The 25987-nt window shown below is 35.6% G+C and overlaps 1 protein-coding gene across 1 annotated transcript in view; it reads left to right on the top strand.

Annotated features, from left to right (window-relative positions):
* IPO11 (importin 11) overlaps positions 1-25987 on the top strand; it is a 241840-nt gene that overhangs the window by 84910 nt on the left and 130943 nt on the right. The window contains exons 13-20 of the mRNA XM_066242532.1: positions 1198-1288; positions 3725-3772; positions 4547-4652; positions 7932-8058; positions 11324-11357; positions 11527-11567; positions 15657-15773; positions 20793-20906. Coding sequence (XP_066098629.1) covers positions 1198-1288; positions 3725-3772; positions 4547-4652; positions 7932-8058; positions 11324-11357; positions 11527-11567; positions 15657-15773; positions 20793-20906 — 678 coding nt within the window. The remainder of the gene's footprint in view (positions 1-1197; positions 1289-3724; positions 3773-4546; positions 4653-7931; positions 8059-11323; positions 11358-11526; positions 11568-15656; positions 15774-20792; positions 20907-25987) is intronic.

The following is a 25987-nucleotide window of genomic DNA, read 5'->3' as shown; positions in this document are numbered from 1 at the left end:
ACTATAAAGTTTCTGTATATACATTATTGTTCTTACCATCTATTGTAATTCTCAGAGACCAGGCCATTGCTTTTAGCTATAGAATGCTTTTCTTTTTTTTTTTTTTTTTTTTGTATTTTTCTTAAGTTGGAAACAGGGAGGCAGTCAGACAGATTCCCACATGCACCTGACCGGGATACCCGGCATACCCACCAGGGGGCAATGCTCTGCCCATCTGGGGCGTCGCTCTGCTGCAACCAGAGCCATTCTAGCACCTGAGGCAGAGGCCACAGAGCCATCTTCAGTGCCCGGGCCAACTTTGCTCCAATGGAGCTTTGGCTGAGGGAGGGGAAGGGAGAGACAGAGAGGAAGGAGACGGGGAGGAGTGGAGAAGCAGATGGGCACTTCTCCTGTGTGCCCTGGCCGGGAATGGAACCCGGGACTCCTGCACACCAGGCCGACCAGCCAGGGCCTAGAATGCTTTTTAAACATGCATGTATTGATGTGACCAAGATGTGGTCTTTGAACTATTCTTATTATGAAGACTTGTGCTGTTATTCTAAAAATGTATATTAATTTTTTAGTTTTTATAAACTTACATAGAAAAGAAATTATTATGTAACTCAGAAATTATTAGTGCTTTACATTAATAAACAATAATATAGCCCTGTTTCTAGTTTATCAGTTATCAACTCATGGATAGTCTTGTTTCATATAAGCACACCCTCCTTCCCTTCTGGATTACTTTGAACCATATATCTGAGATGACTTATTTCATCTAGCATACTTTAGTGTGTGTGTGTATGATTTATTTTTTAACATAAAGCCCAATATCTTTAACATTTAATTGTAATTATCTTACGAAACACCTAAAGTACTGAATCTATAAATGAATGTGACTCCAGATTGCTTTTTTAAGTTAAAGAAATTTTAATTTAAAATGTAAATTATTTTCTGTGTAGTTTTATATTTTTGAGTGTGTAATGCAAATTATTGAAATAGTGAAATAAATTTTCTATATATTATGAATTAATTTATTATAATTTGAATTTATTTTCCACTGTGTTTTAAAAAATAGTAACAATTTAAAAAATAACACCAAGTATTAGAAACAGTTTTAGAGTTTTAGGATCTTAAGAATGAGTATTTTTTGCTTTATTTTAGAATGAATCAGTGTAATATACCATTGTTTTTATTAGAAATTTTTTTTCCCTTCAGCCTTGCACTGAAGTACTATTTATAGATATATTCCATGAATATAATCAGACTCTTACTCCTGTACTTCTAGAAATGATGCAGACACTTCAAGGTGAGGTATTTTTTTGATTCTTTATCTGTCAATTAATGTTTAATTAAAGTAGTTTGTGACTGCCTTTTATGTACCATGCCTAAAGATTGGAATTGAGAGAGCCCGAGTGTATTCTTTCCTTAAGGGATGCCCTCTGGGATAGAGAACAAGAATGGACAGTTCACAGAAGAAGGATTTGAGTGTGATAGAGTTTGCTATTGTAAACATAGTAACAGCAAAACAGCAGGCAGTCCAGTATATTGCTTGGGGAAGTAGTCCATCTGGAGCATGTTGTGACAAGTAGTGTGAGAAAAGATTAAAAAAGTACTGAACGTTATCCTCAGAATGGTGGCAGTGGGGATTTCAAGAAGGTTTTGGATTTAAGAGAGAATAATGAAGTGAAATTTATTATTATTTAAAAAAATTTTTAAGACTTTATTTATTTTAGAAAGAAGAGAGAGAGAGAGAGAGAGAGAGAGAAGGGGGGGAGGAGCAGGAAGCATCAACTCCCTTAGGTGCCTTGACCAGGCAAGCCTCAGCGTTCCAGGTCAACACTTTATCCACTGTGCCACCACAGGTCAGGTGATGAAGTGAAATTTTTAACACTTGATCATTGTTTTTATGCAAGAAATTAATTATTTAACTATTAACAGTGGTATATCATTTCTGACTTTTCTACTGTGCTCTAAATTCCAGAAGGGGGGCTGTGATCACATCTGGTTTTTTTGCACATTATTCCCAGTGATTGGCACGCTCAGTAACTATTTGTTGATTGATTGATTTTTGGCAACTAATTGACTGTACTGGCATAGGGAAAGTGATCAGAAGGATCAGAAATGAGTCTTAATGATAGGGAGGGGAAGCAGCTATTAGTAGTGGTTGGAGATAGAGCTTCAGTTTTGGAGTATGTATATAAGGAGACATTGGAGAAGTAAAGAGGATCAAGGACAGCATCCAGGGTTATGAGGACATGATGGCTCTGCAAAACAGCCAGGTATGATGCATTCCCAGAGGTCTGAAGAGATGTATGGGGTGGATCCTGGAGAAGAGCGTGTTGTCAGAAGTGTCCAGTGCCTTAAGAGGAAAGAAGGGAGCGGAATCTTCTGAGACAATAGATTATTTGATTGGTTGGGCTAGAAATCATGTTGTAAGGTATCAAGGATTGAGTAGGTGGTGATGTAAGGAAGAAACAGCAAGAGAAGCTCTGTAGGGAAGGAGATTCCTATTTGTAATAGTTAGAGGATCAGTCGCTTTTTATTAGGCTTTACCCCCCCACCCCCAGAATAAATACATTATTCTGAGAAAAATTGAGTTTTGAGAAACGGCTACAAATATAAGCTAAAAAAATGTACTTAGTAAATAAATTGCGTTTCTCATGTCTTAACCATTGCATAGTGGTGCATAGACTGTCAGCTTTTATTCTAAACTTTCTGCATTTGCAGTTTTCATTTTGTCACTTATTAATGTACTATCATAACTTTATTTTTTATGTTTATAGAGTATTTTGTGAATTTCCTTTTTTTTGTTGTGGGATTTATATTTTTTTCTTTTAAGAATTTCCTTTGATAATCAAGGTTATAATACAATAGTTAGCAATTTGTGGCATTTGTTTTTCTGCAATGTTGCTTGATATAACATTGTACAGATATGCTACATGTTATGTTTTCTTTAGGTTGTATTATGTTTTAAAAAAATTTTTTTTTATTTTTTGTATTTTTCTGAAGTTGGAAATGGGGAGGCAGTCAGACTCCCGCATGTGCCCTACCGGGATCCACCCGGCATGCCCACTAGGGGGCGATGCTCTGCCCATCTGGGGCATCGCTCTGTTGCAACCAGAGCCATTCCAGTGCCTGAGGCAGAGGCCACAGAGCCATCCTCAGCGCCCAGGAAAACTTTGCTCCAGTGGAGCTTTGGCTGCGGGAGGGAAAGAGAGAGACAGAGAGGAAGGAGAGGGGGAGGGGTGGAGAAGCAGATGGGCGCTTCTCCTGTGTGCCCTGGTCGGGAATCAAACCCAGGACTCCTGCACGTCAGGCTGATGCTCTATCACTGAGCCAACTGGCCAGGGCTATATTATGTTTTATATGTAATATATTTATATGTTGTACCTGTGTTCCCTAGTGTACTGAAAACAAAATGTAGACTTTCCCTTTACAGTTATATGTATACTGCTCACAAAAATTAGGGGATATTTTATCACTTCATATTTATTTTAAAATATCTTCTAATTTTTGTGAGCAGTGTATATTTAATATAAAATATATTGTGCTTAACTGAATCAAGAAACTAACAAATTGAGTTTAAGTAAGGTATTTATTAATCTTATTTAATTTTACTGATTTTATTTAATTTAACACTTGATCATTGTTGTTTTTACATAAGAAATTAATTATTTAACTATTAACAGTGTTATATCATTTCTGACTTTTAATTTAATCTTACTGATACTTACTTTTTCAGGGCCCACTAACGTGGAAGATATGAATGCACTATTAATCAAAGATGCTGGTATGTTAAAGTGACTTAGAAACATTTATTTTCTTAGTAGATAATGTTTCTGTTTTATGGCAGGTGTTACATTTCGGAGTTAGGATCTAAGAGTACTTAAGAGACACAAACTATCTGATGAGAGAGAGCATACAGTTGTTTATCTCATAGTACCAGCTGAGTAATGCTAAAGTCAATTGATAATCAGATAGTACTGCGGGAAATAGGTTTACAGCCAGTTTTGGTTTGCCTCAAGGAAGACTCCAAAAGAAGTATAATGTGAGAAAACAAGAATAAGAATGTATGATAGGTAGCAGGGGATGGGGCGGTATGGGAAGAGGGTTGCAGGCAGAAGCCAGAGTAGGTCCAAGAGGGAAAGAGAGCAAGCATAGTTATGTTTTGAACTGGGAGTATTTTAGTTTAATTGAAACATGCAATTGAAGGGGTTTGTGAGTGATGAGGCTGGAGAGAGGGTAAGTAGGAACCAATCCTAAAACTTGCACCCGTTTGGAAGCAGATGCTCTTTTATAATTTTTATACTTTGACTTGAATATTTTTAATTAAATGTAATTTTCTGTTTGAAAGCACTAATGAGTATTTAGGAAAAACAAAATAAAGTAACTTAATGTTTCTAAAATGTCTTTAAATAATTTTTATGATTAACATATTTTACATTTCCCTTTATTAATACATCACGTGTTTCAAAGTAAGTCCTAAGATTCCGTTTCTTTTCAGGACACTTAGCATTTGGACCAGTGTCTGAAATAAAATTTTTTTTCTCAATTTTTTTTTTAGTGTACAATGCTGTTGGATTAGCGGCTTATGAGCTCTTTGACAGTGTTGATTTTGATCAGTGGTTCAAAAACCAACTTCTTCCAGAATTACAAGTCACTCACAATAGGCAAGTATAAAACCTTGTTTGTTATACGCTTATTTTACCATAGTGATTTTTTAATGAAGACAGAAAATTGTTTAAAGTTAAAAAGAGTCATGGTATGACTTAGCTGATAGTGTCTAGTTTAGAAAGGAATAAGGCTTGTGAATCTTATATAACAAAAATAAGTAAAAGAGCTTGTTATTGTTATTTTACTTTAAATTTGAATTGTAATATTTATGAAGTATTCGATGCTAGGTAAGATAGTTTGTGTAGGAAAAGCTGAGATTTCATGCAGTGGTGAGGGGAGATGGAGATCTCTGAATCATGGAAAGAAAAAGGAAAATGTGTATACAAAAGAAAGCCATTGGAGACTTGGCAGGGCGTAGGTCTAGTGTCAGAAGTAGCTTAAACAAATTCACATCCAGAAAGGGGTGAGATCACACAAAGCATACTACAAAGTCTTTTGGGAAAGGGTACAATAGGATGAATAGACACAATGGCAAAAAGCATTTGAACACACTTTAATTTAGGGTACTGAGTGAGTAAAATTGAAGGAAAAAGGTCTTTTATAGTTTTCATAATTTTTTTCTTAGCTTAATATTAGAGACTTAAAAGGATTTTAAGAGATCTTTTTTCTTGTTTTGAAAAGCTCTATTTTGTTGATTTATTTCAATAGATGTGCTACCTATCAGAATGCCTAGAACAGAGTCATAGATCAGTTAACATTTCTTGACTACATTAATGAATGAATAGAAGGCCATCCATACATGGATCGTTTTGTAAATAGGTACTAATATCCATAAATTGTAGATCTGGTGCTTTAAAAGTAATTTTGATGAGAAGTAGCTGTTTATAGTATTTATTATTCAATTATTGAATCATTTATTCAGTCAACAGATATTTTCAACACTTGAAATTTGCCATTTCCTATAGTCAGTGGTGAATGAATAAGTTGGATTGTGTTTCTGCTCTTAGGGACTTAGTGAGCCTTTGATATAGAGAATGCCTTCATTAGGGAGATGGAAAGTCGGTTTGATTGTCCTTAACCCTAGAGCAGTGGTCAGCAAACTGCGGCTTGCGAGCCACATGCGGTTCTTTGGCTCCTTGAGTGTGGCTCTTCCACAAAATACCACGTGCAGGCGCTACCTAGATAAGGAATGTACCTACCTATATAGTTTAAATTTAAAAAATTTGGCTCTCAAAAGAAATTTCAATGGTTGTACTGTTGATATCTGGCTCTGTTGACTGAGTTTGCTGACCACTGCTAGAGGCTGTTTAGTCTAGATCTGCACTGCCCAGTATAGCAGCTAGTCCATATGGCCATTGAGCACTTGAAATGTACTTAGTGCAACTGAGGAAATTAATTTTAATTAACTAAAATTTAAATACTGTAGCAGTATACAATGTGTATTTATTACCTATTGAAATGATAATATTTTGGATATATTGAGGTAAATGAAAATACTATTAAACTTTTATCCCTTTCTTTTCGCTTATTTTAATGTGGTACCGGGAAATTTAGAATTACATATTGGCTGCACTATATTTCTTTTGGACAGAGCTGATCTGAGTATTTCTCAAACTTTAAAGTGTGTATGAATCACCTGGTGATCTTGTTAAAATTCAGGTTCAAGTTTAGCTTATGAGTTGGGGTCTGGGTTAGTTTGTGTGATTTTGTCATGCTTCTGGGATAATGATGTTGCTGGTCCAAGGACCACACTTTGGGGAATAAACTGACCCCTGATCTTAACTCTGCCTAGAAGAGACTGTGATCTTGAAACTGGGTCTTTCTGAGTTTCATTCTTTCTGTCTGGGATAGAATGTTGAATGTGGTAATCTCAAATACATCAGTCTAGAATTGATGGTCCTGCAGTTCCTTCATTAACTCTGTAAAAGCCTTGCCTACTTCCACCTCTGTGACTTTGTTCAAAGAGTCCCTATCCTTTGAAATGGCTTTTTTTTTTTTTTCAGTTTTCTGCCCAGAATACAGTTTATCTTATATAGGCTGTTCAATTCCCATCTCCCCCTGCCTACTATTCTCGTTTCCTTTCCTGAAATCCTAGTATAGAGCTTTGCATTTTAAATTCTTTAGGGGTGTGATAAACTTTTCGAGAGCAGGGATAGTTACACATATTTTGCATCTTTGATGAATAATTCTTTCTATGTACTTGATCATCATATAAGATTCTAATTTTCTAAAAATGTAGTATATTCATTACCTTTTTCCATTTACTCCCAGTAATAAGTACCATTTTGTCACAATTAATTACCACTTTGTGGTTTTTCTCATTGCCTAAAGAAATGTTATTTCCTTAAGAAAAGACCATAGAAGAGAAATGTGTATACATATTACTGTAGATGTTCTGCAACTTTTAAAATCTAAATCATTACTTTTGATACTCTGGTTCACATTTTGTAGTTGCATAACTCTTAACAAAATTAGAGAATTTAGCTGAAATCACTGTAAGTTTACACAAATATTACTTATAAGCCTAGACTCTCTCATAATATTCCATAAGTAATATTTATGAGATTAGCAGAATTGGAATTGGATAATTGAATATAGGAGGTCCTTTATTATTACGTTTTAGATCTCACTATCCTTAGGGTTTGGGACATTAGCTAGTTTTGGTTGCTTGAGGAACAGAAATGGACTTTTGTTTTTTATGTCCATATCTACAATAGTTTACAGTTCTTTAATACAAAATAATTAGATTTATATTTACCTAAAAAGTTTAATTTTTTTTTTTTTTCATTGAGAGGAGAGGAGGCAGAGACAGACTCTCACATGTATACCAACCGGGAGCCACCCGGCATGCCCACTAGAGGGCGATGCTCTGTCCACCTGGGGCATTTCTCCATTGCTCAGCAACTGAGTTCTTCTTAGCGCTTGAGGTGGAGGCCATGGACCCATCCTCAGTGCCCTGGGGCCAACTTGCTCCATCCCAGCTATGGCTGCAGGAGGAGGGGAGAGAGAGAGAAGCGAGAGGGGAAGGGTGGAGAAGCAGATGGCGCTTCTCCTGGGTGTCCTGTGCCTTGACTGGGAATTGAACCTGAGACATCCACAATGTTGGGCTGATGCTCTACCACTGAGAGAACTGGCCAGGGCCAAAAGTTTAAATTTTTAGATCAGAACATTATTAGAATTTGTACTGTGGAACATTTAGGAGTTACCTAACATTTTTATATAAAAATGTAGATTGCTTTATACTACATTTTAGATTTAAATGATGAAATATACTAAGTGAAATAGACTTCTTAAAATATTTAACATTTTAATTGCACATTTTTTTCCCTATCTAGGTACAAGCCATTGCGACGCAGGGTGATTTGGCTTATCGGTCAGTGGATTTCTGTGAAATTCAAGTCTGACTTAAGACCCATGTTATATGAGGCAATTTGTAATTTGCTTCAAGACCAAGACTTAGTGGTATGTTCTTTAAATGTCTAAAAAGAGTTATTTTTATGTTTAACCTATGTTAAACTTCAAATTGAGAAATGGTTTATGTCCTTAGACTAGAACTTCATAAATTTTATAATATCAGAGGCCACTAGGTAGAGTACATCTGTATATCTACTAGTTGCATGAAAGTTTAACATTATTTTTTGGTCTAGGGAAATATAATGCAAATTGAGTGAATTTTTTTTGGTTATTTGAAATATTATAGTTTTTCTTTAGTGTTTAGTAATTTAACTTATTAATGTCAGATATCCAGATTTTATAAACTAAAACTTGATCTAGGCATAATGAACAGATGTTTATAATATTGCAGTATGTGGAAACCTTTTTTTGTAAATGTTGGGAAATTGTATTAGATTGAAAATAATTGCTACTTTGTAATTTTTTACTTCTAAGCTTATTTCTGGCTCATCTTTAAAAAGGGCAGGCTTTTAAATTTTTACTTTTTAAAAGTTAAAAATTACATCAAAAAAAGAGAAAAATTCAGTGACTAATATAACAAACCACTTGTATACTCACCACCCAGTTTTCCATATTTTCACTGTACTAATTTTTAATATATATTTTAAGTATTTTATTAAGAAATAAAACATTACAGACGCAGTGAATCTCTTTCTATCTTTCTCCTCTCATTCTGTTGGCTTTTGTTGAGCAGAGGTTTTTAATTTTAGTACAGATTTATTGATTTCCTTCAGTTCTTTTTGTTTCTTATTTAATATATCCATTTTCATCACTCTTGGTTCTTTATTCTATCCAGAATTTATTTTTGATCATGGCATGAAGTAGGATTCCATTTTCATTATGTTTTTGTAAGGACAACAATGCTACGATGTTTTACTGAAAAACCCATTAAAAAAGAACATCTTCTACACGCTCTCTTTTATCTCTTAGAACACTTTTCTTAGTAGGTGCACTGCTTATGGCAGATTTAAGGTTTGAGAATGCTGTTACCACAGTGTAAACAGAATGACTGAATTTTAGACAAGAGGAGCCTTCTTCTAGGATCCCAGATGATTCTTTAACCGTATATTTGATATCTGTATTGGGCTTTCAGGTTCAAGCCAATTGTATTTTTCAATTTTAGAAATTACAAGTAATTTTTTAAAAAGGATTTAATTAGGTTATTTATGCACCCTTCAATAAAACAAGCAGTAATTAGCATTACCATACTCTTTCAACCTTGTGAGAGGCTATATAAAATGTAAACCGTGGTTCAACCAGAAGATTTATAGCTTGAAGGTGGGGTGTCCTACAGTTATCTATCCAGCAAAAAAGGTAATATTCATGGTCAGGTTGACTTACCAGCGTGAAAATAGTGAGTTTTTAAGGTGGTGAGGCAGTTAGTGAGATATTCAGTGGCATGTGCATGACTGTAGTGAATCCTGATTGCACTGTGGGAGGTACAGCTGGATATGGGCAGGTATTTTACACAAGATGCATTGACATTCTTCTATCTTTTGACTCTTAACGCCTTTTATGGGTCTCCTAGTACTGTCCATCTTTCTCTTTCCAAGTTTTGATTTTGTTTTTTCCATTTGTTCATCCTTGTGTCTGCAAAGCACTGCTACAGGTTTTAAACTCTGGGCTAGTTTGTGTTTTCACAAAATAAAGTTTGAATTCACTTATATTAAGTGAATACAATTTTTATAGGAAATATTTTAAAAATCTGTGTTTGACATCAAAATATGAGGTCATTCTGAAATCAGGAAAAAAGAAACACTTAATTTAGTAACTTTTCTATAATCAGTTTTGGGTTTGCACTGACATGTCTGGTATCCATATTATATGAAAATGAGCTTTGGAATTTTTTTTTAAAAGGAGTCACATAAATTGAAGGTGCTTTTTATCCCTGTAGGAAATTTATTCACCTTTGTATTTCAGAAGAAATACAGTAGTTCAAATGCTATAGAAATGTTTACTTGAAACCTATGTACTCTTATTGATCAATGTCACCCCATTAAATTTCATTTCTAAATTTAAAAAAGGTGAAAGAAACCCCAAAAGAAATATATCAAATTGTGTAATTGAGTGATCTTGACTTTATTGCAGAAGAGTACAAAAAAGTATTATGAGTAGTACCAAGCAGTAATAGTACCAATGTGTAAATATTATTATTTATATTACTATCTCTTAGGCCTAGCATGGTATCAAGTCTTAGAAAATGTTTATTGAAAGGATTAGGAAATAGGGATAAAAGATTATGAAGTTATTCAATTTTTTCTTAGCAGATTACTTTCTTTCAGGATTATTATTATTTTTTTTGCCTTATTTACACTTCCCTGAGACAGTGCCATTTTTTTCTGATGCAGCACCATGCGTACTATTTTAGTGTGGGCAGGCTATAGAAGTGATTAGGCTAATCCAGGTCTAGAACTCCAATCAACCATCTTGACACTGACCCAAGGCTGATTCTCACTGATGTGGGGCTCAGAAGTGTCTGAGTACTCTTTGTTTGTAGCAGTGTTCTTTGGAAGTAATGTTGATCTGTAGTTTCTTCTTGTTCATTTCCCTGTTGCTTTCAGCTTTCTAGGATCCTTCTAAAGTTTCTGACATATTGATGAAACTTGATTGCCCCAATATAGAATTAGCTTTTTATCTTTCCAGGAATTGTTCTGAGGTTTCGGCTAGAGGTGTAGTATAGACTCACAGTTTGAGTTCACAGTCTGGATACTTAGGGTTTCATTTTCCATCAGAAGGTCTGAATTTATTCTGTGAAATGTCATGTTTAGAGTCTTGTTAGGAGAGGATTTTAAAAATTTTGTTTTGCTTCTTTTCTTGCATTTATTTATCACATGTTTATTGAACAACTCATGTTCTAGGAATTGTGTTAGACTCTTTTTTACCAATTTCCTGCCACATTCTCCAGCTCTTAATTCTATAAAGTCAAGTTCTGATCCCCCGCAAATATTTATAAATCACTGAAAAATTCATTCTGTGTTTATGTCATAACTATTTTCTATAGGTTTTGTTTTATTTTATTAGCTCAGAAAGAGCTAATTTGTGTTCTTATTTCTATTTGTCGTATTTTAAATGCTCCTGTTTTCTTATACTTTGTGTACTTTACTTATTATTTTTAGCTCTTACTAAATAAGGAGAATGTCCTTTTATTTTTAGGTGATAATGTTCTGAAACTTTAATATTAACAAAAGGAGTAAAGAATAATTTTTTGTCATATGACATTATTGATGTTAATAGTTCTAGAATGATTCAAAATCCATGATATACTTTCTTTTAGGTTCGTATTGAAACAGCTACAACTCTGAAGTTAAATATCCTTAAACGAAGTTTAAAATATTTTATTGGAAAAAATTTTAACATTTTGAAATTATTATTTTGTAAAATGTAATTTTTGATTGGTTTATTTTAGTTGGTTTTTATACATAGATTTTTTTCCTGATAAATCTCATATATTCTCAATATTCCTTAACTGTTCTTTACCTGTTGATGATTTTGAGTTTAGAACGGATCAGTTTCTACCGGTAAGAATATTTGTTTCTAGGTTTTAAAACAATTTCTGCGTATATATTTTGAATATTCAGTGTTATTCTACAGCTGAAAGTATATATGTGTGTTATTTATTAAAGATGAATTTAAAAGTTACTTGATTATTTTGGAATTAATTACTTTCATTGGTAACTTACTTGAAACAGTTCACCTTTATTCTGTTTTTGTTTAGCTGTCTGTCATCTATTTTGGAGTTAACCACTAACATTTTTCTTTTGTCACAGTTAGAAAACATCTAGTCGTTTTATTTTATGTGTGCCTATTTTAATCCTAAGGTTATCCACCTCTACTGCTTGTATATTATATCTATCCTACACTAGATTGCAAATTACTTGAAAAGCAGAATACTAAGTCTTACTCTAAATCTTTTTATTCTTCATTCAACTCCCAACACCATCATGGTGTTTTAACGATGTTTAGTAGAATTTGTTAACTATATCAGTGAAATTGGGGCAGAAATGTGCATAGAAAGAAAGTATGTCAACATAATAAAGGCCATGTATGACAGATCTTCAGCTAATATTATACTTACTGGTAAAAAACTAAAAGCTTTTTCTCTGAAATCAGGAACAAGACAAGAATGCCCACTCTCACCAGTTATTATTCAGCATAGTTCTGGAAGTCCTAGCTAGAGCAATCACAAAAGAGAAAAAAATAAAAGGCTTCCAAATTAGGAAGGAAAAAGTAAAACTGTCACTTTTTGCAGATGACATGGTTCTATATATAGAAAAGCCTAAAGATACCACCATAAAAACTATTGGAAACAGTAAACAAATACAGTAGAATTTCAGGATACAAAATCGATTTACAAAAGTCTATTGCATTCCTATATACAGAACTGTATTTCGACATGTACAAGACGCAACCTTTTTCAAAAAATTTGGGGTGTGAAAACTGGGTGTGTCTTAAGCACTTGTTTTTGCACTCATTGAAGACAGTGATTCGTCATCAGACATAGATGAGGAAAAACTAACAGATGGGAGTTTTGACAGTGATGATGAATTGTATGAATTTTATGATCAATAAAACTTGAGTTCAATAACTTTATATAATACTTTTTTTTTCTTTTTCAAATTTCGGGCCCCAAAATTAAGGTGCGTCTTATACATGGGAGTGTCTTATGCATGGGGAAATGCAGTACTAACGTGAAATTTCAGGAAAAGAAGTGAAAAAAATTGTTTTGTAATTGCAACAAAAAGAATAAAGTACATATGAATAAACTTAAAGGATATGACAGACCTATATACAGAAAACTACAAAGCATTATTAAAAGATGTTGAAAAAATACACGAGTTGGGAAAATAAAATGGCCATAATTACCCAAAGCATTATACAGATTTAATACAATCCCCATCAAAATCCTAATATAATTTTCTAAAGAAATAGAATAAAAAAATAATCAGATTTGTATGGAACCACAAAAGACCCCAAATAGCCAAAGCAGTCCTGAGAAAAAGAACAAAACCAGAGGTATCACACTACCTGACTTCAGAATATACTACAGTCATGATATCAGAGCAGATGGTATTGGCAGAAAAACAGACATAGAGACCAATGGAACAGAATGGAGAGCTGGAAAGGAAAACCACATGGATATGGGCAAATAATGTTTGACTAAGGAGCCAAAAGCACATCATGGAGAAATGAACCCTCTTTAATAAATGGTGCTGGGAAAATTGGAAAGCCACATGGAAAAGAATGAAACTTGACTACAGTTTTTCCCCTTGCACAAAAATTAATTCAAAATGGATCAAAGACTTAAATATAAGATCTGAAACAGTAAATTACATGGAAAATAACATAGACTAAACCTAAACTCATGGACCATGGTCGTAGAGAAGATTTTATGAATTTGACTCTCAAACAAAGGGAAGTAAAGACAAAAATAAATGATTGGGACTATATCAAACTAAAAAACTTCTGCACAGCAAAAGAAACCACCAGCAAAACAAAAAAAGGCAGTCAGTTGAATGGGAAGCATCTCTAACAAGGGGTTAATGTCTAAAATATACTCACAAAAATTAAGGGATTTTTAATAGCTTCATATTCATTTTGAGATATTCCCTAATTTTTGTGAGCAGTATATATAGAGAACTCAGACAATTTAACACCAAAGAATCCAATTTAAAAATGAGCAAAGTGTACTACCTGACTGGCACTGGTGCAGTGGGTAGATCATCAACCTGGAGGGCTGGGTTGCCGTTTGAAACCTGAGATTGTTGGCTTGAGTTGGAGATCACTGGCTCAATCCTGAAGTCACCAGCTTGAGACTAAGTTTGCTATTTTGATCCCAGGTCAAGCCATGTTCGAGAAGCAATCAATGGATGCACAACTACTTGGAGCAATGAGTTGATGCGTCTCTCCCTGCCCCCAAAAGAAAATTTTAAAAAATGAGTATAGGAACTGAACAGACGCTTCTTCCAAGAAGACATGTGCACAGCCAAAAGATGTATAAAAATGTTCAACCTTCACTAGCTATGAGGAAAATAGAAGTCAAAAACTACACTGAGAAACCACTGCATTATTTGTTAGAATGGTAGTTGTCATCAAGCCAAGTAATAACAAGTGTTGGAGAGGTTGTGGAGAAAAAGGAATTCTCATTCACTTTTGGTGGTAATGTGAACTGGTGCAGCCATATGGAAAACAGTATGGCAATTCTTCAAAAAACTAAGAACAAAGTTATATGAACCAGTAATCCCTTTTCTGGTTATCTACTTGAAAAACGTAAACATCTATTTACAAAGATATAAGCAACCCTATGTTAATTGCACCAGTATTTGTGGTTGCCAAGACATGGAAACAACCAAAGTGTAAAGTGTCCTTTGATAGATGATTGGGTAAAGAAGATGTACATATGTACAGTGGAGTTCTAAACCATAAGCAAAGATGAAATACTGCCATTTGCGACAACACAGATAGACCCAGAGAATATAAGGCTAACTGAAGTAAGTCAGAAAAAACTAAGAACCATATGATTTCACTTATGTGGGATATAAATCTGAAACTCAGGCAACAGTATGATGGTTACCACAGGGAAAGGGGGGGGGTCAGTAAGGGGAGCCAAATATATGGTGACAGAAGGTAATTCGACTTTGGGTAATGGGCACATAGTGCAATATACAGATCATGTATCATGGAAATCTATATCAGAACCCATATAATCTGCCCTGGCCAGATAGCTCAGTTGGTTAGAGAATAGTCCGAAGTGCAGGTTGCCGGATCGATCCCCAGTCTGGGTACATTCAGGAACAGATCAATGTTCCTGTCTCTGTCTCTCCCTTGCTCTCTCTGAAATCAATAAACATTATAAAAAATCTATATAATCAATTAACATCACCCCAATAAATTTAATAAAAAAGCAATACATAGCTCATGAGTATTGCTATGCAAAAAAATTGTACGATAAAATGTCTATATTTTGTCGGGGAACTTGTAGAGCAGAGATTCTCTTCAGTAAAAAAGAATCACTAGATAGTTTTGGATGAGAAAAATATTTTTAAGAAATTTGTATAGAAATGAACCAAGTGTCTGAAAGAACAAATATATGTTTAAGGTATCTGGTGTCCTATGATTTGTTAATTCTAGCTATAATTTTTATAATACAGGCTTTAGTAGCCAGACATAGGATGTTTATTTTGTTTCCAAATCAGAGATATTCTGTCATTCTTAGAGTTACAAGAATTTATCTACAAAAATTTATATCCATACAGCATATTTTAAGAGCCGTATCAGGAAGCTAGTATGCAAGTGCCATAATTGAGGTTTGTTTTGCTTTCATGAGCCAACCTTGCACGACAGCAAGCATATGTGGAAGTGCTGTGACAGTGCTGATAACAGATTAGTTAGCAATGTAAAATTGAAACACGAATTAAATTCTAAAAGTGACTGATACATTTAGCAGCAATAAAGAAAACTCATTAAAATTGGCAACTTGAAAAATTTGAAATTGTTTAGGTAATGCTGAGGTTTTGTCTTTTATCTATTGCTTTGACCTTTTCTGTCTGTCTATATGTAAAGGTCTCACATTTCTATTTCAAACCCTTTTTTTTTCTTTTGACTTGTAGTATTTGGAAACCATGTTCACACTACTTTTCCAGCTACTGCAGCAAGTTACAGAATGTGACACAAAGATGCATGTTTTACATGTCCTTTCTTGTGTGATTGAAAGAGTCAACATGCAGGTAATTCTGTTTTAAATCTTGAAAATAAATGTCAGAGAGGTAAATAGGGTATATGTAGAATTTATTAATTGCTTTTTATACATTGTTTAAAAGTTAGAACATTGATTAAAATGCTTTTAACTTTAGGTTGTGGTATTAGTTATATTATTCAAAATTTGATATGTTTATACTTGAATTTTAAAAAAATGACTTAAAATTAAAAATTTTTAATTTAAAAATTGGATCACCCTGGCTGGTTGGCTCAGCGGTAGAGCATCGGCCCAGCATGTGGAAGTCCCAGGTTCGGTTCCTGCCAGAGCACACAGGAGAAGCTCCCATCTGCTTCTCCACTCTTCTCCCTCCCTTTCCTTTCTATCAATCTCTTCACCTCCCGCAGCCAAGGCTTCATGGGAGCAGAGTTGGCCCAAGCACGGAGGACAGCTCCATGGCCTCTGCCTCAGGCGCTAGAATCGCTCCAGCTGCAACGGAGCAATGCACAGATGGGCAGAGCATTGCCCCCTGGTGGGCATGCTGGGTTGGTCCCGGTTGTGCGCATGCGGGAGTCTGTTTCCCTGCTTCTAACTTTGGAGAAAAAAAATTGGATCAGCAGTGTAGAGTTGTCTAGGAAGAGTTTTTTATATCTTATCAGATCCAGTATATAGTTAATAATGCCTCTTAAAATTCAGTGTTTGTGGCCCTGGCAGGTTGGCTCAGTGGTAGAGTGCCGGCTGGTGTGTGGATGTCCTGGGTTCGATTCCTGGTCAGTGCACACAGGAGAAGCACCCATTTGCTTCTCCATCCATCTACCTCTCACTTCTCACTTCTTTCTCTCTCTCTCTCTCTCTCTCTCTCTATTTCTCCCTCTCTCCCTTTCCCGCAGCCATGGCTCGATTGGTTTGAGCAAGTTGGCCTTGGGTGTTGAGATTGGTTTCCTGGCCTCTGCCTCAGGCACTAAAAAAAATGGCTCCATTGCTGAGTAATGGAGCAACAACCCCAGATGGACAGAGCTTCGCCCCGTAGTGGGCTTTCCAGTTTGACCCAGTTGCGGCACATGCGGGAGTCTGTCTCTATGCCTCTGTTCCTCTTACTAAAATAAAAAAAATTGTGTGTTTTAGAGCTTAGCCAAAATTGTCAGCACATGCAGATATTCTAGGAAGTCTGTTATTTTTACTTTGTGTTTGTGATCTAGGACACCATATATCCACATTGATTTAATATAAAAAATATGTAAGGATTCTAACAGTTAAATTATTATTTAACTGTCAAATTATTTAACTTCCACTGTCACTCTTAATCTTTGTGGAAAATTGTTAAGCCAGTAAAGCACACTATAATTATCTTGTAATTTCTTATTTCCTACTTCACCATGTTTTTGTTTGAAAAGCTCTGAGCAAATCTGTGAGGTATAAGGGAGGATACACATGTTGGAGTATACAGATCTGGAGTCTGTTTCTGGATCTATTAGTGAATTCTGCTACCTTGTGCTTGTTTATTTATTCTAAAGCAGTTTATAATTGCTCTCAATTATTATTTTCTTTGTTTTAATAAAGTTTTTATTTCTTAGGTAATATCCAGCATTGTGGAGATTTTCTTCTTATTTTATTGTCCCAGTCTTTTTTTAAGGTGACACTGGTTAACAAAATTATACAGGTTTTAGATGCCCAATTCTACAGCACATATCTGAACACCGTATTATGTGTTTGCCCACCCAAGTCTAGTCTTCTATTGAGTAATGACAAGTTAACAACTTCTGTGCCAAGTGATTTGCGTATTTTTCTTACTTAATACTCTCAGAAACCTTTGAGTGGGAGGTTAGGATTTATCTCAAAATATTGAAGATTTAAGGAACTTAAAGATCAAACATCTTAGTGGCATTACTAATATTCAGACTCAACATTATGCAATTCCAGTGGCAGTTTTTTGTCATTTGTGACCATTTTGAGCATATTGGGTCCTGGTGTCTAAACGTAGTAATAACTTTCTTTACACTAGTGTTCTAATTATATTAATTACATCATTTTGTTTTTCTTGGTAAATTTTAAATGCTTTTGTATTTCTATCTCTACTCATCTTTCAGAACACAAATAGATCAAGTATCTAAGGTGGCTATATCAGTAAATAACACTAGGATATAGATACCAAGTAATACTTTTTGTTTTCAGAACTAGGATAGGATATAGTTACGAAACATGTTTTTAGTGGTCAAATTTTCAACTTTTTCTTATGTTAAATAACCCTTGAATAACATCATTTATACATTTTTCAACTGTCTTCCATATACTGAGTTTGATTTTTATTCATTACATTGCACATGTTCTGAACCATCTTACAACCATGCTTCCTGACACGTAATATTTTAGTTTTGAAGTCACTGTCTTTTTACCATAGTTGTAATGTGTATTTATTGGAAGCTTATATTTTCTCTACTTTTTTGAAAGAGTAGTTCAAAACCTTAAATTATTGCAGTGCAAGGATTCCATAAATATTCATATAGTTAGATAAAATATGTAATCATCAGGTGTGATGTCAGACAGTCTTTGAACTTACACATTTCTGAAAGAAAAGAATAAAATTTAAGGTCATGTGTGAAATATTATATATTCTCTTGAAAATGGTATCTAAAAGATGAGGTATCATTAGAAACTTAAAAAAAAAAACCTGTGGATATAATCCTTTGTTAGAACATTTGTTATTCTATCACATATTTGATTTTCACATTTTTAGTAATGTATTAAGAAGAGGGTATCTCCCTGTATGTGATGAACTAACTCAAAAGACTGGAATACCTTTTGTATTTCAATTGTGTTCAGTTTCTATTATAGGGTTATTATTATTTGGCCCAATGTCTATAAAACATTCTTAAATTCATGTGTTTTTTAAATGTTAAACGAATAATTGCTGCTGACCTACCATAGAAATTCAGAATAGTTGCTATAAATTATTACCTCTGTATTCTTTACCTAGTTTTATCAGTTACTAACATTTGACCACACTTGCTTTTTTTTTATATATGTGCATAATGGATTTTTAAAAATTAAACCATTTGAATTTTAGTTATAAACATCATGATACTTTGCTCCAAAATAATAGACCTCTCCATGTTTTTATTATTATTATTATTATTTTTTACAGAGAGAGGGTTAGATAGGGACAGACAGACAGGAATGGAGAGAGATGAGAAGCATCAGTCATCAGTTTTTCATTGCAACACCTTAGTTGTTCATTGATTGCTTTCTCATATGTGCCTTGACCGCGGGCCTTCAGCAGACCGAGTAACCCTTTGCTCGAACCAGCTACCTCGGGTCCAAGCTGGTAAGCTTTATACTCAAGCCAGATAAGCCTGCGCTCAAGCTGGCGTCCTTGGGGTCTTGAACCTGGGTCTTCCGCATTTCAGTTTGATGCTCTTTCCACTGCACCACCGCCTGGTCAGGCCTCTCCATGTTTTTAATCAAAATCATGATTAGAGTTGAGGACCTTACATTGATGCAGTACTGTTGTCTGATATCAAGTCCATATTCGGATTTCCTTAGTTGCCCCAATAATATAATTTAGGGGGAATAGGATTGATGCCCAGGTCATGACTATGATTTGTAATCCCCAGCTCTTTTTTTGGATTTTTTGCAATAATGACTTTGGGGGTAATTTCTGGAATAGTTGTTTTGGAGCATTAGTTTTAGATTAGAATCGCATATAGACAGCTAGGATTGGGATATAAATATTTTATGACTTACAGTTGTAACTGGGTACATTGATTTTATTACTCTATCTACATTCAGAGCATATACTTCTTTTCTGCCATTGGTTGAAAAGTAGTCTCTATTTGTTCAAAACCAAAACTCGTTGGCCTTTCTTATCATGCAGTTCTGTGCTGTTTCTAGATGACTGTGAATTAGTGAGGTGTTTTGAAACCTGTGTTTTTACTTATTAGTTGGTATAACTTTAATAAGCTAATTAATGTGTTCTTTGAGTTAGTATATTTAACAAAATTTAAGTGCTCAACACATATTATCTAGTAGTTTGATTCCAAATTTCGAAATAAGATAATATAAGTGTCTCATTATTCAGTTTCATCTCACTGAAGTATTTGTACAGATATCTAATTTATCTTTCTGTACATTCTCAGGAAAGGGGACACACAGATTCTACAGGTTTTTTGCTACCCTTTTAGTGTAGGCTGTTTTGTAAGCATAATAAAGACATGCTTACTCTTTCTGGGAGCAATTTTTAATTTTAATCCATGGGATTGAAATAGATAGTGCTGAAGTTATGAAAGTTCACCCTTGTTTCATACCCAAGGGCACTCATTAGGGCTGTTCCAAACATTCTGACCAGAAGGTCGCTAGAGCTGGAACACTGTCAGCGCCCATGTAGATCCATTTTATTTCCCAGGGTGCTCACTGTCAAGGTGCTGGGTGCTTCAGGGTGTACTTTTAAAACCGGTTATCTGAATTCATCGTGAGTTTAACAGTTTTATCCTTTCAAAAAGATTTTCTTCTCTTTTATTTCCACTATACCTCATGTTGTGCACCTTTACTGTGCATTCACCTTTTCTCATTGTAAGGGTTTGCATGTCTACCTTTATAGCTTGCTTTCTGGTGCCTTGTACTCAGGGCCTGATACTTGGAAAATGCCATCAGATAATTGCTGAATGAATGAGTAAATGCTCATTCTTTTTAAAATAGTGTATTTCTAATTAAGTGTAAGCTATTTTATTAAGAAAGAACCAGGATATAATAGCATTTTTCTGTTAAATTCTATAACTGGCCTCAATATGTTATTTTATATTCCTAAATTTTATTTAATGTGATACATTTGGTAACGTTTAAAATTGTTTAAAATCACTTACTATAAAATTCTGTGTGTCTATGTAATTTTAAATGTCTGACTTATCTTTAAAAGAACATATGCCTAATATGTTATGTAAAGTAAATATTAAATATTTACTGCCTGGATCTTAAGTAGGTCTGTCATTGTTTCTTGAAGTAATTCGCCTTCTTTACTAATTCTGCTCTTTTGCTTCCCCTGCTTCTGTTGTGATAGATACGGCCGTATGTAGGGTGTTTGGTGCAATATTTGCCTCTTCTTTGGAAGCAGAGTGAAGAACACAATATGTTGAGATGTGCTATCCTGACAACGCTAATTCATCTTGTTCAGGTAAGATACTTCTCCATAGTTTCTTAGTTTAGTACTTTTCTTTTTCTTTAAAAATTTTTATTGTTTTCATGTGGTTTATGTTAATGGCAGTGAAAGGCCTCACATTTTATGTCTCAGGTGTGATCTAAACAGTTTTAAAAACACCTTTTGTATGTTTACTTTAAACATTTTTTTATTTAGAAATTAAATTGAATGGGGTGACATTGATCATTTATGTAGGCTTTTGGGGAACATGTCTATAGCATTTGAACTGTTGATTGTGTTGTGTGCCCATCACCCAAAGTCAGATCATTTTCTGTCATCATATATTTGTCTGTCTTTCCTCCTCTTCCCTCAGCCACTCTCTGCCTACTTTGGACATTTTTGACATCTGAAGATTTAATCTACTTTTTAGAGACGATTTCTTTTATTAGATGTAGTGGTTCCCAGTGATGGGAGACCCACAATCTGTGCAGAACATTGTACTGCAGGCAGCTTCCTTGGTATTCAGGGCATTTCTGCATAAACTTATTCTTCATTTTCACTCCTTTTTCTTACTTTAAAATAAATATATTTTTTCCCCCATAAACTGGGACGGCAGGAGAATGGATGAGATGCATTAGAGGCAGGAGTGAATTTGATTTTAGAACGATCTTGACTTAGGTGTTGGGATGTGTAGCAGGTAGAGAGGAACCTCAACTTCAGACAGAAAGAACAAGGCTGCAGTCCTTATTTGAACTGTTAAAGTGAATTATAGTCAGATGGTGAGAGTATATGGAGAGAAGAGCTTAATGCTCGAGTATCTCTGGGAGGAGGGATGCTGAAGTGATACTTTCTGCCCTTGCTCCAAAGTTTGATAGATTTTCCAATAGGGATGTCTCTCTCTAAATTAAGAATTACTGCTCTAAAATGCTCTAGTAAGGTTTTTAAAAATCTTATCTAATACTAGTTTAGAAAGACCTTTTTTAGGCACCCTGATACTTTCTTGAAACATAAATTCATTCTTTCAGTAAATATATATGGATGAGTTTTTACAGTTACTAATTTTTGTCTTCTAAGCAGGTTTAGATAGACGAATAGTGATATAAATTTTATTTTTAATGCAGTTTCTCTTTAATGTCTGGTCTAGCATCTCTTCCTGTCCATCCTTGAATTCCTGAGGTTATTTTGAAAGATTGTATCTTTTTTATTGATGAGGATCTGAAAGCTAAGAGGTGGTTTAGTGCCTGATCTGACATTGCTCTTGTGGGCGACAGAATAAAGAGTGACCCCCACACCTTTTGCACAAGGTAGTTAGTATTGGACTGGGTTTGAGGGTTTTATGAGGGAAGTGTGATGAAAACCCAGCTGCCATGTCTCCATGCAGAGTTGCCTCAGGAAATCTGGGGGAGCCAGAGGAGCCTGCCTGGCATGTCTGCAGTGTGCAGGGCCTTTCCCTCTTTCCCGACGCTTCTGTACCTGTGTATTTGGATGGGCCAGGGGCACAGGTTCCAGCCCAACATCAGCTACCCTGCTGGGGAGAAAGCATGTAACTTTTAATACTAAAATACAAAATAAGTTTTTCAATTTTTTGTGATTATACCAAGGGTTACTCATAAGTTTTCTTTCATGGAAAACACTACCATCTCATGACTTTTAAAATTTAACAGGCAGATATTAGTATAAATATTTGTATTTTTGTGTTTTATTTTTGTAATTCTGGGAACCCAGACTAGTTTCTGACTGGGGAGTGGACTGAAAATAAATTTTCCAGTTTATAGTGTTGGCTTTAGTGGAAGTAGGCATTTATTCAGTAAACATTTTCTAAACACCTGACGAATAGAGTACATGGTGCTAGGCACTGGGATACAGAAATGAGTAGGACAAGCTCTTTGTGAATTTGACTGTCTAGGATCCCTGGTCAGCAAACTGCAGCTCACAAGCCACATATGGCTCTTGGCCCCTTGAGTGTGGCTCTTCCACAAAATACCATGTGCATGCGCTACCTCAATAAGGAATGTACCTACCTATATAGTTTAAGTTTAAAAAATTTGGCACTCAGAAGAAATTTCAATCGTTGTACTCTTGATATTTGGCTTTGTTGACTAATGAGTATGCTGACCACTGGTAGGTGAAGGCTAAAGAGTTAAGTGCATCTCAGATTTGAGGGTAAGGGGCATCAGAGAAGGCTGCCTGACAGAAGTTGTGTGTTAAATAAGAGGTGTTAATAAGATGGTGGTGCAGGGATGGGGCAGTAAGGATATTTTAAACAAATTGGTCAGTTTGTGTAAAGCCCTGTGAGCATGACAGAATGTGGTGCATTTTGGTTATTCTTTTTAGGTTTGTGTATTGATTGGTTTTACATGTCAGATAGATTAAGGAGTCAGTTCTTTGATGACTTTTTATGAAAAGTAGCATTTCTTTTTTGGTGGAGGAATCTACTTTCAATACTTATAACCCAGTCTCTTAGGCTTTCTACTTCTCTAGCTGTAAGAAACATACTTATATTGGTCATTGTTTATTTAAAAATTGTAGGCATTCTGTCTTGACTTCCCTTATAGAAGATGAAAATTTAATTCTTTCATTCTCCTTTATGTGACTCCTGTTTCCCCATTCTTTGAATATAGCTATATTGTAATTTAAGTTAGGTCACTATTTAGTGTTTTTATTTGTGTGGCTATAAAAAGGCTAATGAAGGCATATATCATTATGCTATGATTAATTTTCTTTTTTTTTTTTTTTTTTTTTTTTCATTTTTCTGAAGCTGGAAACAGGGAGAGACAGTCAGACAGACTCCCGCATGCGCCCGACCGGGATCCACCCGGCACGCCCACCAGGGGCGACGCTCTGCCCACCAGGGGGTGATGCTCTGCCCATCCTGGGCGTCGCCATGTTGCGACCAGAGCCACTCTAGCGCCTGAGGCAGAGGCCACAGAGCCATCCCCAGCGCCCGGGCCCTCTTTGCTCCAATGGAGCCTTGGCTGCGGGAGGGGAAGAGAGAGACAGAGAGGAAAGCGCGGCGGAGGGGTGGAGAAGCAAATGGGTGCTTCTCCTGTGTGCCCTGGCCGGGAATCGAACCCGGGTCCTCCGCACGCTAGGCCGACGCTCTACCGCTGAGCCAACCAGCCAGGGCTAATTTTCTTTCTTTTACAACCATTTTCCTAATCCCCACCCCTGTATTAATAATTTTGTTTGCTTAGTTTATAAGTTTTCTACTACTTTGTAACACATTATCATAAATTTAGTGCCTTAAAACAACATCCGGCCCTGGCCGGTTGGCTCAGTGGTAGAGCGTCGGCCTGGTGTGAGGAAGTCCTGGGTTCGATTCCCGGCCAGGGCACACAGGAGAAGCGCCCATCTGCTTCTCCACCCCTCCCCCTCTCCTTCCTCTCTGTCTCTCTCTTCCCCTTCTGCAGCCAAGGCTCCATTGGAGCAAAAGATGGCCCGGGCGCTGGGGATGGCTCCTTGGCCTCTGCCCCAGGCGGTAGAGTGGCTCTGATTGCAACAGAGCGACGCCCCGGAGGGGCAGAACATCGCCCCCTGGTGGGCGTGCCAGGTGGATCCCGGTCGGGCACATGCGGGAGTCTGTCTGATTGCCTCCCCATTTCCAGCTTCAGAAAAATACAAAAAAACAAAAAACAAAAAAAACCCCACCACCAACAACAACCTCCATTTATTAACTCATAGGTCTGTAGAGGTTTTAACACACCTGATCTACAGTCTTTATGATAGTTTTTGCAAGGCTAAACTAAGGTGTTTGCCAGGCTGTTTTCCTTGGAGACTTTGGAAGGATCTGTTTCTACACTTAGCTTGCTGGCAGAATTCAATTTCGTGATTTTACGATTGAAGTCCCAGATTACTTTGTGGCTGTCAGTTGTGGTCCATCTCAATCCTTGGACTCCACATTCCTTGAGCAATGTTTGCATGTCAGATCCCCTGAGGCTTTGAATCTCTGACTTTCCCTTATTCAGCTAGCCAGGAAAAACTCTTAAAGGGCTCATGTCATTAGGTCAGGCCTACCAGGATAATTTTTTAATTTTAAGGTCACTTGATTTGGGACCTTAATCACTTCTTAAAATTCCATCATAGTAGTATCTAGAGTTAGAATTTGAATAACTGGGGAATGGTGTGTGTACACCAAGTCAAGAATGAGTGGTGATTTCTAAGAATTCTGTCTTCTACATTTAGTTTTCTATGTAATTGAACCCATACTCTTTAGCTGTTATCTAAACAGTCGTCCCTTGTTATGTTCAGACATATCATATATTTTAATGCTTTCATAATCTTGAAATCTGGAAGATTCTTATGTGCTGCAGTCTGGTGGTTTTACTCTGTGCTTGTGCACAGTTCTTAGAACTGGATCCCTGTTCACTGCCATCAAGCTTCTCCTTGCCTGTCCTTTCTGTGGGATGCCTGCTCTCTCAATTTGTCTTTATTGTTTTACTTCCTCTTTTTGATGGAGCCTGTGAATGCCAGTGGCACTATGCAAAAGGTACACAGGAGCTAAATTTTTTTTGGATAATTTTGCATGCTGAAAATGTCTTTGTTGTCTTTTCATATTGATTAGTAGTATAGCTGGGTATACAGTCTAGATTATTTTTCCTCAAGATTTGAAGTATTATTCCTTTGTTTTCTAGTTTTTAGTGTTGCTGTTAGGAATGCTGAGCTACCTTATTTTAAATCGTATTTTTGAATGTGTCATTTCTTAGTTCCCTTTTTGGCAACTTGTATGATTTTTGTTCTTCTGTTTTCTGTTTCATGATGATGTGGGTGTATTTTTCTTCCAGTGTTCTGGACACTTGGACATTTTAGATTGGAAACTCATGTTCTTGGGTTCTAGGTTAAGTTATTGTGTTTTATTGTGTCTTCTTCTTTTAGGTTTTTTTTTTTTTTTTGTCTTTTTCTGAACTTCTTATTACTTAGATCAGTGGTCCCCAACCTTTTTTGGGCCGCGGACTGGTTTAATGTCAGAAAATATTTTCACAGACTGGCCTGTGACCAAGACAAGCGTCAAGAGTGAGTCTTAGATGGATGTAACAGAAGGAATCTGGTCATTTTTTTAAAAATAAAACATCATTCAGACTTAAATATAAATAAAATGGAAATAATATAAGTTATTTATT

This window comes from Saccopteryx bilineata, chromosome 1, assembly GCF_036850765.1.
Source record: "Saccopteryx bilineata isolate mSacBil1 chromosome 1, mSacBil1_pri_phased_curated, whole genome shotgun sequence".
In the NCBI taxonomy this organism is placed as follows: domain Eukaryota; kingdom Metazoa; phylum Chordata; class Mammalia; order Chiroptera; family Emballonuridae; genus Saccopteryx; species Saccopteryx bilineata.
This window is presented reverse-complemented; position numbering and strand designations above follow the sequence as displayed.